A 13,399-nucleotide genomic window follows, 5' to 3' on the forward strand; every position below is an offset into this window, starting at 1 on the left:
TGTGGTTGAGCGCGTGCAGCGGCGCCGGCGGCGGCGGCATGGACAGCAACACCGTCTGGAACTGCTTGTAGGTGAGCGGCGAGCGGCCGCCGGCGCGCTCAATCACCCTGTCCGCAAACGGAGCACCCCGTCACCCGGGGGCGCGAACCCGGCTACGGCTCCCCAACCGTCTCCAAAATAACAACAGACGAGGAACTCCCCACACGGAATTACATTGGTCGACTGTAAGTGCTCATTTCCTGGAGTGAGTGTATTTTGGAATTACGGTACAAGGTTTCTTTATTTCATTTGACCGTGACTCGATAGTATGTTTAACATCCTAGACAGCACTGGGGTCACGTCTTCACGAGAGAGAATAAAACAAAGAAAAAAGAGAAAAGAGAGACGGTGAGAGAGAAAGAAAGAAGGAGAGGGAGAGAGAGAGAGAGAGAGAGAGAGAGAGAGAGAGGAGAGAGAGAGAGAGAGAGAGAGAGAGAGAGAGAGAGAGGGGGGGGGGAGTCGCCGGCGCCCGTCTCACTCACGTGTCGACGTCGTACAGTGTGTGACATGTGCGCGAGACCACTTCCACGTTGTGTTCGAGCGCCATTTTCCGCACGTTCTGGTCTCGCACTTTTCCGAACGGTTCCGGATCCTCTCCAAACGAAAGACAGGTGATGTTCCATTTCTGCCGAGAGCGAACACTGAGATCACCGCGAGGCGCCATTAAGCAGAGATGCTACGACTCGTACACATTTGGGCACGCTTGCGCAACCCTTGTACAATGACCATTACCTCTATTATATCGGCCATGAAGATGTACACAAGTTGCTAACATTACGTTTTACTGTGTTTTTTTTTTTAACGTTTATAAGCATGAACAAATCTGGGGCACTCCAAGAGCCCGGCACACACTGACATACCGCACCATTCTTTCGAGGACTGACCTTGAACAGGCTGGGAAGCACATCTGCGGGCTGGCCTCTGATCACGAACAGGCGCGAGTTCAGCCGCTGCAAACTCTTGTCCAGATCCTCAAGACATTGCAATAGAAATCTGCGGCAAAGGAACGCCTGCGATGACAATTGAGTCAATTAACTACGGTTACTTAAACGTGTCTCAAATTACGTTCTCTCACCTCGAACGGATTACACAACAGGTAGAACGATCTCAACTCAAGTCGTTTCACCCCTAATTGACTTGAGCTTAGCTAAAACAAAATGAGTGTTTTGATTGTGACGAGAGCAAATAATGGTATAGATAGCGTTCTGGGTGTGCTAGACGAATAGGTAGCTTTCCAAGGTAGCTCAAGTATCAAGTTTCCCCGAAATCCGCGCTCAGTCCAGATTTTCAGAATCATATGACTACTGACCAGCGCCATTGTTTTGCGCTTTCGCTCAGGTCATCTTGTGTCTCTTGGTCATCCGATACGCCAATCGAAAGTAACAGAAATCGAGAACGCCACATGACAAAAACACAGATTGACCGTGATGTAATGGGCCAATAAATCAATTCTCAATGCGCCGTAATAGTCTCTCGGTGTAGTGTGGCATTACATAAGGTCGGGCGATTACCTCCACTTGTTGATGCCCACGTTGGACGAGCCGGCAAACCACGGATCCAGGATGTAGATGCAGCGGAACGTGGTCGAGCCCGCCACGCCCTCGAGCAGGCTGGCGTTGTCGTGCAGCCGCAGACCCTTGCGGAACCAGTGCAGACTGTGTTTGGGCGGGTCATCCTCGCTCATCTTTCCAGTCCGTCAACACAGGACAGCCACTGCAACAAAAGACACAAGTCAGTTTTTTATCACATTCACCGCCATCCGACATCATCCCCTCCGCTGGTCCGCACAAAGTCAGTTATGAGAGTAAGGTTAATATCTCTTATTATATTCATGTCTCTCAAAACTCTGCTAAAAACCATCCAAGTCTGTTTCGATTGAACGTGTCCATGAGGTGTACACCGTGACAGCGTTTGCTGTCCAAAAAGACATGTCAGACTATCGTTTAATATGTGGATTTGCAAATGTTTCTTGGATACACGGATCCGCTCAGTTTCATGCGGAGAGAGTTTCATCTAAAGCTTTGAGTGAACGTTGGCGTTCGCCATTCCATAACGTTATCTCATATTTGCATGTTACGCTGCACGATCGATGGACGAAAATAACCTTTAATTTCAACTTTCATCAGGCCGAGCAAAGTTACGCAAGAACTTGAGCAGAAGCGACCAGAAATAAACAAAAACTCCTACGGTTTGTGCCTCGCATCGAAGACAAAACACTGCTGTATAGTGCATAATATTTTAGCTGGAGTTAAGATCAAACCGTACGTCACACAGATGGTCCTTTCACTGACCATCTTCACAATGAGCGGGCATCTTATGGGAATTCCTGTTAGCTAAGCGGTGCAAACACAGTAAATGTCAAATAAGGAAACATCGTCTTGCTGGACTTCTGGTTCCCGGAAATGCTAATAAAGCGATAACGAATTCAGCACACGACAATTTAATTTGACGAGAGTTAAAATGTCATACGAATACGAGTAGATGGTTTTCTACGGTTTTCTACGAGTAGAAAAACCGATACGGTGTGGCAGTGACCCGACAGACGCACAGCTGAGATGGATTTGGCTACCAATACTGCTCTAGGGGTCGCCGTACTGTCTAGCTCAGACCGCCGAGATTGGAGCACCGATCAATAGCGGAGTAAACACCAGCTAATTTCACAATATATTACTGAGGTTCCACTTGCTTAGCGCGACAATCATCAGGGCGTGTTGGATACGAATAAACCCAGCGCCATTCGCACTACTACTAAAAAATGGTTAAAATTGCCAATGTATTAAGTACCTATTCAATTTTTCCCGACAATTTAGATAATTATCCAATTATATCAGGTATGATGATGACATGAATGACGTAAGTCTTCATGAAGCCAAATACCTACGCTATTAAAAAGTTAAGAAACCTGCTCCACCGCTGCAGAGTGGCACATTTTGGGACAGTTACCAAGATAAAAGGTGTGAGGACAGGGTAATTTCATCTTTATATTTCGCAAAGAAAAGAGTGGCCTGGAGGCTTATGCACAAACATTTAGGGAATAGGGACCATGCAAAACTGAATATCACGCAAATAAATAAGCTTGGAAAATGACCAGAATATAGATTGCTGAATCAATTCTTTCCTTTTTATAATGCATTTGGTGGCAATGTGATGGCTAGATGTAGACGTTTTCGTTTCCTTTATCAATTTTTGAAGTTGATCTCGTTGCTCAGTGGCTCTAAAAAATAAAAATCATGCTAAAATAGGATGATTCCAAAGAACCTTTCCGCAAAATGAAATGGTTGTATCTATGATCCCGTCGGATCTCAGATCAAGATCCGTGGAACCAGATCCCAGATCCATTGCATTAGAGCAATGCACATTGCACACGTCTGATACGCTTATCAGTGTCTGTTTATTCCACAATTTTCCCTTGGTGCACATGAAGGTATCGTGCCCTGACCACGTCTTATGGATTTCTCAGCTGAAATGCCTTCTACAATGCATGTTTTAGAGGTTGTTTTAGGGTTACCTCGAGTCTCGATATTAGATGACACCGAGCACCGACTTCTGACCAACACTAAATCAACAGCAAACACATCCTCATTCAAGAAAGCATCAAAGTAACGAAAAAGCGGAAAACAATACAGCTTGAAAAAACTACCATCACGAGCTAGACCCTAACAGGTTTCCCTCGAGACAGTCCGAGCGGAAGTGTGGCACGATTGGCTACCTGTCCGGACGTCCGCAGCTCATGCCCGGCGCGGCTGGCCGGTGCCGGCCCCGCGGCGGCCGCTCACTAGGGTTGTTCAAAAAAACCGAATTTTGGAAAAGTATATGGGCTCATGGCTCATGTGGTGCGGTATTCTTTTCTGAGACCAATGATGCCCTTTTTACTGAAAAGTATTAACTGTTAGGGGCTCCTCAAACGGCTTAAAGAGGACCATGTTACGCCCGCCGACCGACCGGTGTCACTAAGGGCGAGAGTTCGACGCCGCACGGCGGCGGTAGCGCCTTATCGGCACCGCGCGCCACGACATCTGCCAGGCGGCCGGCTGGGCGGTGGGAAGTTATAAGTGCGTGGTCTTATTGCACACGATCGGGGTGAGCTATCCCATGTTTTCGGGGCGGAAAGTTTCAGTGCAGCATCGGTGCGTCTGCCACGGTGGTCTGTGTCGATGGTATAGAAAATAACTCAAGCAGAGCTCAGAAAAGAATGAATGATTCCGGGTAGTTGCCTCGAAACAATCCGTTTCAAGAATACAGCTGCCTTCTTTACGTACCGTATCACTTGTTAATTCTTCAAAAAGCAAACTCTGAGCAATAACACACCTCTTTGCGTTGCTGTTGACAATTTACGTTAGTTTTTGACGGTGGCTCGCACCCCCAATATGCTGCCGCGCAACTTTATTCCAACGGCGAAACGGCAACTTCGCGAGAATCGAAAATTCACGATATACGTACAGCAGGGGCTGGCAATGCAGTATGCACAAGGACAGAATGTGGAGGAGCCCCGACAGTCATCGGCCCAAGTTTGGGGGTGGCTTTGACGAGCATATGCGTCACCAATGTCATTATTCAGATACGTTGATGTCAGATGCTGGGGCAACAGAATCGACGCCAGGTGTAACCTAGATTAGCGGGTCGAAAGAAAACATAACATGTCTGGGAATGACAGAGTGGCCACCCTGACAGTGTGACGAAGTGAGACATGAGTAGAGACATTAGCCGGAGTACCTACTCATATAAATCAAGCGCCGTTTATCCAATCCTTCGAGCATAAGCGACGCCGGCAGTCCGGCCAGGGCGGCCGTGCCCACCGATGCCGATCAAGACCCGAATCCAGACCCGGCATAGAACACAGCTCTGCCCTGACGTGACACATTACCCCGGTGTGTCACTCATGACGGATAGACCAATGCAGGAGCCTTGCCAGCTCCTGTTGTACCTACTTCGTTAAATTTTCGATTCTCGCTAAGTTGCCGTTTCGTCGTTGGAATAGAGTTACGCGGCAGCATATTGGGGCTGCGAGCCACCGTCCAAAAGCAACTTAAATTGTCAACAGCAATGCAAAGAAGTCTGTTATTGCTCAAAGCTTGCTTTTTGAAGAATTAACAAGTGATACAGTACGTTAAGAAGGCAGCTGTATTCTTGAAACGGATTATTTCGAGGCAACTACCCGGAATCATTCATTCTTTTCTGAGCTCTGCTTGAGTTATTTTCTATACCATCGACACAGACCACCGTGGCAGACGCACCGATACTGCACTGAAACTTTCCGCCCCGAAAACATGGGATAGCTCACCCCGATCGTGTGCAATAAGACCACGCACTTATAACTTCCCACCGCCCAGCCGGCCGCCCGGCAGATGTCGTGGCGCGCGGTGCCGATAAGGTGCTGCTGCCGCCGTGCGGCGTCGAATTCTCGCCCTTATTGACACCGGCCGGTCGGCGGGCGTAACATGGTCCTCTTTAAGCCGTTTGAGCAGCGCCTAGCAGTAATACTTTTCGGAAAAAAGGGTATCATTGGACTCAGAAAAGAATACCGCACCACATGAGCCATGAGCCCATATACTTTTCCAAAATTCGGTTTTTTTGAACAACCCTACCGCTCACGTTTCTCGTCACGCGCACCATACCACACAGCGAGCGGCGACGACTGACCGACGACGCCGACGAAGCGCTCTGTCGACACCGACGGCGGCGGCGCGCCCTGGCGACCCCGCCGACAACTAGCGGCGCACGTAACCGCGCCGCAAATAGTCTGCCGAGACAGCGCCGCCATCGACAGAAGCAGCGGCCGCATGGAACCGCCAGTCTACAACACTATAATAAATGTTTAGTCCGATAGTTCCGTGCAAAGCATGGCTAAGTTAATCCGGTTTTCATTTTATTTTCACTGATTGATAAATGTGGCAGCAAAAGTACATCTCGGAATTTCCATATCGGCAGGCATCGGTAAAATCCTTTTTGAAAGGATTGCATTCCCAATCCACATTCCTAGTGCCGAAGTGGACTGCATTCCTACCCGCAATCCCCTTTTTCACTTGGATTAAGACCAAATCCGCAATCCTTTTTTGCAATCCTGTTGTATTATTATGTGCACTAGTGGATCTGGGGGAGGGAGGGGGGCATAGGGCCGTGCCTCCATCCCCAAATCACCCATTTCTAGTACCTAGTCTTGCGAGTGATTCCTATCTAAGGCACAGGTATTTTATGGGAAATATTTTTTGCCTCAAACACCCCCACATTGAAACCTCTACCCAACCAGTGTTTTATATTTTTGAAACTCGCCCTCAAATACGTAACTTTGCCCTTCCTATGTAGTTCATCAGCGTATATTATTTTGAGCGTTTAAATTAAAAACGTTTAAATTATTTCAAGCTTAGATGTAAAGCCCTTGATAGCAAAGTACATTAAGCCGATGAAGCCGATCTAATAATTTTCAATCGCAACAAACCATTTCAAAGCACTAATCAAACACAATCCGGATTGGATTGCAAAAAATGGAAGTATGATGCAATCCAATCCGCAATCAAATCCTGTTTTTTGGAATGGATTTCAAATCCAGGTGCAATCCACCAAAAAGGAATGCAATCAGGATTTTGCAATCCTGCAATCACAATCCTACCGATGCCTGCATATCGGTGACCTAAATTTAAATCAATTTGCGTCCTCTCACACAAATCAAGGAGATAACATTGAGAAAAACGCCTTTTTGGGCGACATCCATAGTAAACACACGTGAACACCATAGAATAGGTTAATATTGAACACTGAATCAGAATATTGCACTCGTATTCCCACCTCGTACCTCTGAGGTTATGTTAGGTCATAAACAGTACCCAGCAATTTCCGACGAAACCTTTTGCTGGACATGCTAGATTGCTAGTCTAGCATTGCTAGAGCGATGATGATGACAGTGCTTCAGATGTTTACAGCACGACACAGATCGACTGATATGATATGTAATGATATAGATATTAGATATACCACTGACTGATATGATATTGTGACCTGACCTCAAGCCACTGGAACCTAAAACTCCCAGGTCATGTGACACATACATATATGCCCCAAGTCGTGTCTGAAATTTGGTAGTGATACGTGCCATAGCACTCACGCTATCAACGAAAAACTCTGGTACTCAGTTGACGCTAAACTAGTCCAATTTCCCCTTGACCTTGTACCGGTTTTTGTGACCTGGTGACCTGACCTGAAAAGACTGAGACCAGAAATTTTCAGGATAGGTGCCAAAAGGTCGCCACAGATGGTATGCCCGCCGTTTTTACGTTATTTGCGAAAAACCTTGGGGGGTGGGGTTGCATCAACCTCCCCTTCGCCGGGCGAAGGTTAAATTCAACCTACAGTTCACTCGACAGAAAAACAAAACACGATGCCATTCAAATTCAGCCGTTCAAACTATGTTTCAAAAGTCATTGATGAAAGACATTGCCAACAAAAACGTCAATTTTGGCGGGTTTTGCCCTGCGGAGGTTCAATAAATAACATTGCTAGATACTTCCAATTGGGCTAATGCGCCAACAAACTTCTAGGGCCCCACCAGACACCAATTTTACACAATGTGACAAAAATTTCCAAGGGCTATGATAGGTTGGCCACAAATGACGTCAGAATGAGGTCACATTCTGACATTTTCGACAAAACAAAAGGGTTCGCGGGAAGAGCCGTCACGCCTACAAGTTTGAAGATTTAAAAAATGTTCAGGACAAAAATGGTGTAGAATTACGGGGGCTATAAAACAGCAATCTCGGATTTTTGAAAATTTTGGATTTTGACCACCCAAAATAAAAAAGTAATTTTTGGATGGATTTTGGACTCTCAAACCCCAAAAATTATAAAAAAAGCGGAATGCATGTTATAGCCCCAAATGCCTTCCATCGACATACCCAATTTGAGATTGATACCTCTTTTTGGCCAAGTTATGGCGAAAAAAACTTCAAAATGGATGACGTCAAATTTTCAAGTTCAATTTGTAGCTGCTCTAGATCACGTAACGCTAAACAAAGACCACCATTAGATTACCCGTGACAAGCTGCATCGAATAGATACCCCTTTCATGCAATAATTTCAACTTTGCAATTCGATCTTATTTGACCTGACCATGACCTGACCTTCTCCAGGTCACCGAAACTGGCCCTAATGGTCCCCTAAACCACAAAATTGCATTTGATATGCAAAATGGGCCATAAAAGACGCATTGCACGAGCCTAGTTCATATTGTGACCCTCAGTGACCTGACCTGGAATCGGCCACATCATTTAGCAAAACATGTGTTAGACAAATAATTATCCATCGATGACTTCCCAATAACATGCCTTTTACTCGATTTTACAACACATGTCTTAGAATGCCTGTAAACGCCTTGGGCATCAGTGCGCTTTCAGAAACCGAGCACTCATGTGCCGTCCGTTTCTACGCCTCCAACCATTCGTTGGCCAGGATCTTGCTTCGGTAGTATTCGTCGTTGATGGTGGTTTTCTGTCACACCACGTGCAATTGGAACATCGCACAGCAGCTGAGCATGCTCCAGACCTGGATCTCAGCCGGATGTTTGACGCTGGTGACGGCCAGCACATTCAAGCTGCTGGGCGCCCACACACGGCCGATTTAATGATTCAAAGGATGGTACAGCTTAAGCGGCGACCCATCCGACCGGACCACCTAACCCATGTCTTCCTTCGATTATTGGACGTGCTGTGGCGTGAGGCTACAAGTGGTTGACCAATGGTTGACGGCTTGTTTTTTTTTTCCTTCAGAGTTGTCGTCTTTTTCAGTTTGAATAGTAGCAGCACAAAGCTGTAGTGGGGGTAACGGTAGAGCATGATGTGGGGCTTCCTATTACCTGCCTTGGTAAGCATTCGAGTCGGTTTGCGGATTAAAGGAAGACTGCCACCTTCAAAAAGTTTTCTCAGATCGGCCTATGATTTATTCCCTGGACAAAACAAAATTTTAGAATTCACCTGACAAAGTATCATCACGTGAATCGCGAAAAAATTGTCGATTTTCATACAATTATCAATCGGTTAATGTCTAGCGACAATGTTTACACATCACTAGACTTCAAGGTCATAAGATTATTACATTTTATTTGAAAAAGTAAGATATTTTATGATTTACTAATATATGATTTCATGAGAAATTGGCCATGTTTAATTTATTTTGCATTTAAGTTCGTAAAACATTTAAAAAAATCATGGCTCATTTGGAATGGGTCTGGCCCATGTTAAACCCCATTTCCCACACTTTTTTGGAAAAAATGAACTACTGAATATATAAGTTTAACTTTTATTTTGACACTCCAAAATTCTTCTCTGATCTCGAAACAATCAAAGTTTTGACATATATTTACCAAAAGATAAGAAAATTCATGTTTCAAAGTTATCGATAAACAGTAGAGATGTCGGTTTTCTTGGACTAAAAAAATGGCATCAAACTGAACTTTGGTCTCCGATTTCTCGCAAACGGGTTCGAATTTCGGAAAACCGACTTCAGTCTGGGACATAGGTGGCTCAGCTCTAGTGAAAACCGTTTTGTGGAAAAAAGGTGGCAGTCTACCTTTAACTGGCGTCGTTTCCTTGTCGCTATCTTGATAACCATCTTCACCACTAGGTAAAGGGCAGCTTTTTCGGTCGCGGCTGGGCTGAGTCGACCACCCAAGTCCAAACTTATCACGCCTCAGGCAGACGTGCAACTGGCTGCTACTGATACCCAACTGCTGGCAGACCAGCTTCAGGCTCATGCCGCCATGGATGCCGCCATGTCACAATCATGCCATTCCGCTACTGAATGGGAGAGACTGTCGTCGTTGCCATGGACGAAAACTACCAAGTGAACCCAGCGTTGACTTGACTCTTACTTAGAGCAAGGGTCACCTCACAAGGTCAGGTCAGTTCTAAGTTGAGAACCGATATCATAGGCACGTATTCATCCAATTTTCCCGCTTCCCACATCAAACAGTGAGAAAAGATATGGTGGAAAAATAGATGTCCCGATAATGTTGTTACACCGGCCTGTATATGCATTATGTGGGTCACTTAAAAAATAAAATCAGGTAACAAAGCTTAAGCTTCGCAAGATTTAATTTACGATTTAAGCGTAATCCAAAACAGTGAGCCACAAGGCACGTAAAGCATACAATAAGAAAAAACAGCAGCTTGGGGGTTGGTACAACTCACTGTCCCTTTCGACTATGAAGGCACATGAACCGGTAGTCGTAAAGCAGGTGTCGCACTTCCTGTAAACAGCTCAAGGCAGTGTGACAGGTTGTAGACTTGAGACGGCTGCCAGATTATGTCACAAACATGCTATCGATGCAGCGCTTTCGATCGACGAGAAGCGATCGAGCCTGGTGATCCCCTGACGGAGTGGAATGACGGCACGTGATTAGGTACCAATTTTAGAGCTCTGTGTTGAGATGGAGATGGCGGGTTCGAATCCCATTGGAGCGAGAAATTACCGTGCGTTTTATCGATTTTCAGACTTCATTTTGAGCTTTCGGGATCAAATCTCACTGGCGGTACGGGATTACCGTGCATGGTGCCGAATTTTTAACTCTGTGGTGCTAAACCCGCTATCTCACCACAGGTAAACAATTTGGGAGTCATGCACGGTTATCCCGTTCAGCCAGTGAGGTTTGAGCCCACAATCTCAAAACTAGTCCGAAAGTCAGTAAAAGGCATGGAATTTTCTCATTCTTGCCACTAGTGAGATTTGAACCTGCGAACTCCATCTTGAAACACAGCTCAAGCCTCAAACATCAGTAAATGTACAATCCTTATTGTACTGTGACTTTGGCCGTAAATGGGCATGTCCCGTGGCTGATATGGTTAATAAATGAAATGAAATGAAATCATTCTGCCCCATACAAGCATCCTGCTCCACCAGGGCCCTTTTTCACCAGTGATAGCAGCAGGCTGCTATTCCATTTTGCAAGCTGACGCCACACTTCTGGTAGTGTTGGAGGAAAAGGCTTGTTAATGTTGACGCCTCCATGGATTATGGAAACCCAATTTGACACGTGTAACAGCAGCATGCTGCTATCACCGGTGAAACAGGGCGCAGGCAAATCCCTCTCATTGATCAAAAACACTGCATTGGTAGTACATCTGACATCATAATCTGGCAGCCATCTCAACGCTTAAGCCCATCACACTGCCTTCAGCTGTTTACAGGGAACTGTGACACCTGCTTTACAGCTACCTACCTACCCATTAACCCAATAGTGATATTGGCTAATACTCTGACCTACCTTTAAAGATGCTGACAGCCAGGCCAATAACAGGTTGACATCAGGTCGAGATGTCTTCTGAGAGTTCTGAATATGTGTTGTTTCACCTGTATTAGGTGGTGAAATATTTTGAAAACCTTCCAGTGCTCAAGAGCAAAAAACTCCAATGCTCTGAAACAAGGCCCCGGAACTGGATCATGTTTTTCATTTCAAACCAAGGCCATCTATAGAAGGTACAGTCACTCCCCCGCCGACCAATCAGAGACAGATCCTGAGTGACGTCATCCCTGATGCTCGCAAGGGGTACTCCATTCCTTTGCAACGTAAAAATGACTAACTTCATTTGAAGATTATTGATGGCACTCTGCATATACCGCTCAGCCGTTGATGTCAATGGAAAGCCCAACTAATTTTCCAGCGACAAAAAAGAGCAGCAATATGCTAAGAAATGGCCGGTTTTGAAGATATAGACGATTTAAAAACCCTCTGCAACAGCATGAAAGCAACGTAAAAACGCATCAAGCTTATATTTTTACTATGGATAAATCATTTTTCAGTAAGTTTTTAGATATGGTATAGATTTAAGTTACAACTTTATTACAATATTTTCATTACTTGAAACTTTATTTCAAAATAATATTTTCAAAAATGGCAGCTGTTGGCCAGTAGCTTGGGAGCGATTGTGGCGCACCGCGCCATTAATTGTCCTGTGGCCCCCTTGTGATGTCATCAAAAGTGGAGTGACATGGGCCTGTTTCAAACTGCATCTACTATCTGCTCATTGAAATTCACTTGCATAGGTACCAAACAGTAGGTACCTTCTGAACCATGCAACATTGAAATAAAAAAAAAACACAATGCTAAAACTTCATGGTTAGTGACCTTGAAGTTGAACTGCAGTGCTAATAATATATTTCATTTCTCCAACCAAGGAGAGGCGCTAGGAACCAGTTGAAATGTGAATGCCACATTGTGCCATTCCAAAAAGGCAAAAACATCATGACTGCCAGCTGGTTTCATGTGTAGTGGTAAGAACGCCTGCCTCGTAATTCAAATGTAGAGTTCACAGCTGGCTACCCGCATGATTTTTTGCACGTTGAAGGTTTGTAGGTAGTAGGCTAGGTCGGGTTAGGTCTGTTTTGCTTAGAAGGAAGCATCTCCACGTAGCACCTCTCCTCTGTGGAAAAACGAAACACGCATGCTAATAGGAAATTGAAATTGAAATATCCTGACTTCATGTCATTAAATACAACAAATAGGGATGCTTAGGTACATGAATCAATGGTAATGCTCAGATTGGTTGGGTTGGCATGAAAATCATTAAATAATGAAAAAAGAAAAACCATGTCTGTAAATTTACTATGAAATGGTAAATTCAAATTAAAATCTCAATCTTGAAAATGAAACATCGCAGGCCAAACCAAAATGGAAGGTTTGCACAATACAATTTGGTGAACCTGATAACTTTTTCACGATTTCCTATGGTCTGAACCTAGTTCACCATGGTACCGAAATAACATAAACCTATCACGGACACGCTAAAGTGATTTTTTTTTTATAACAATCCATACGAACCAACTATAAACAAGATACGCTTTATACGCGCAGCAGCATTACCAAGAGACACCACTATTCAACTGTCATCCTTTTAGCCATCCTATAATTCAAAAACTCTGTCATTGATCGACACGAAATGGCACGAATTGAATACAAATACGTAATTTAATTATTAGTGTTGAATACAGTGACCTCAGGTAACCTTGATAGCCTTCAATGATCAGCTTAACGTTTGCGCCCATTACCATGGCAGCAATCCTATTATCTCAGCAAGTACTAGGCTGGTCCAGGGCACGGCTGATTGAGGCCAATAGCTTTGATCGAGATTAGAAAGCCACCGGTCAATTTGCCGTATGCAATTCAATCAGCCGTTCCGAATATGGTGACCTCAGAGTCAGGACTACAGGTGACATCGTTGACCTTGAGAGGTCAACCTGACGTTTTCACTTGCTGAAGCCTAGCAGTAGCTATCCTATAACGACAAAAAAACGTCCCGGCCTGCATGCAATTTCCTTAGTTGACAAATCGAGTGGTGTAACCGGTGTAACTTTCGGCTGGATTGGCCCATGTATTCAG

At 44.9% G+C, this 13,399-nt stretch overlaps 1 protein-coding gene across 1 annotated transcript; it reads right to left on the reverse strand.

Moving 5' to 3' along the window:
• Positions 1–52: 52 nt before the first annotated feature.
• Positions 53–1,723, reverse strand: LOC122367094 (cryptochrome-1-like; the record flags this gene model as incomplete). The annotated part of the gene is made up of 4 exons (XM_043339893.1): positions 1,551–1,723; positions 924–1,032; positions 522–664; positions 53–107 (listed from the first exon to the last, which is right to left on the reverse strand). Coding segments are annotated over exons 1-4 (480 nt in total), but the record flags the coding sequence as incomplete, so codon positions are not given.
• Between the last annotated feature and the right edge of the window lie 11,676 nt (positions 1,724–13,399).

The sequence above is a fragment of the Amphibalanus amphitrite genome, unplaced genomic scaffold (genome assembly GCF_019059575.1).
Source record: "Amphibalanus amphitrite isolate SeventyFive unplaced genomic scaffold, NRLGWU_Aamphi_draft 000849F_arrow, whole genome shotgun sequence".
Taxonomy (NCBI): Eukaryota; Metazoa; Arthropoda; class Thecostraca; order Balanomorpha; family Balanidae; genus Amphibalanus; species Amphibalanus amphitrite.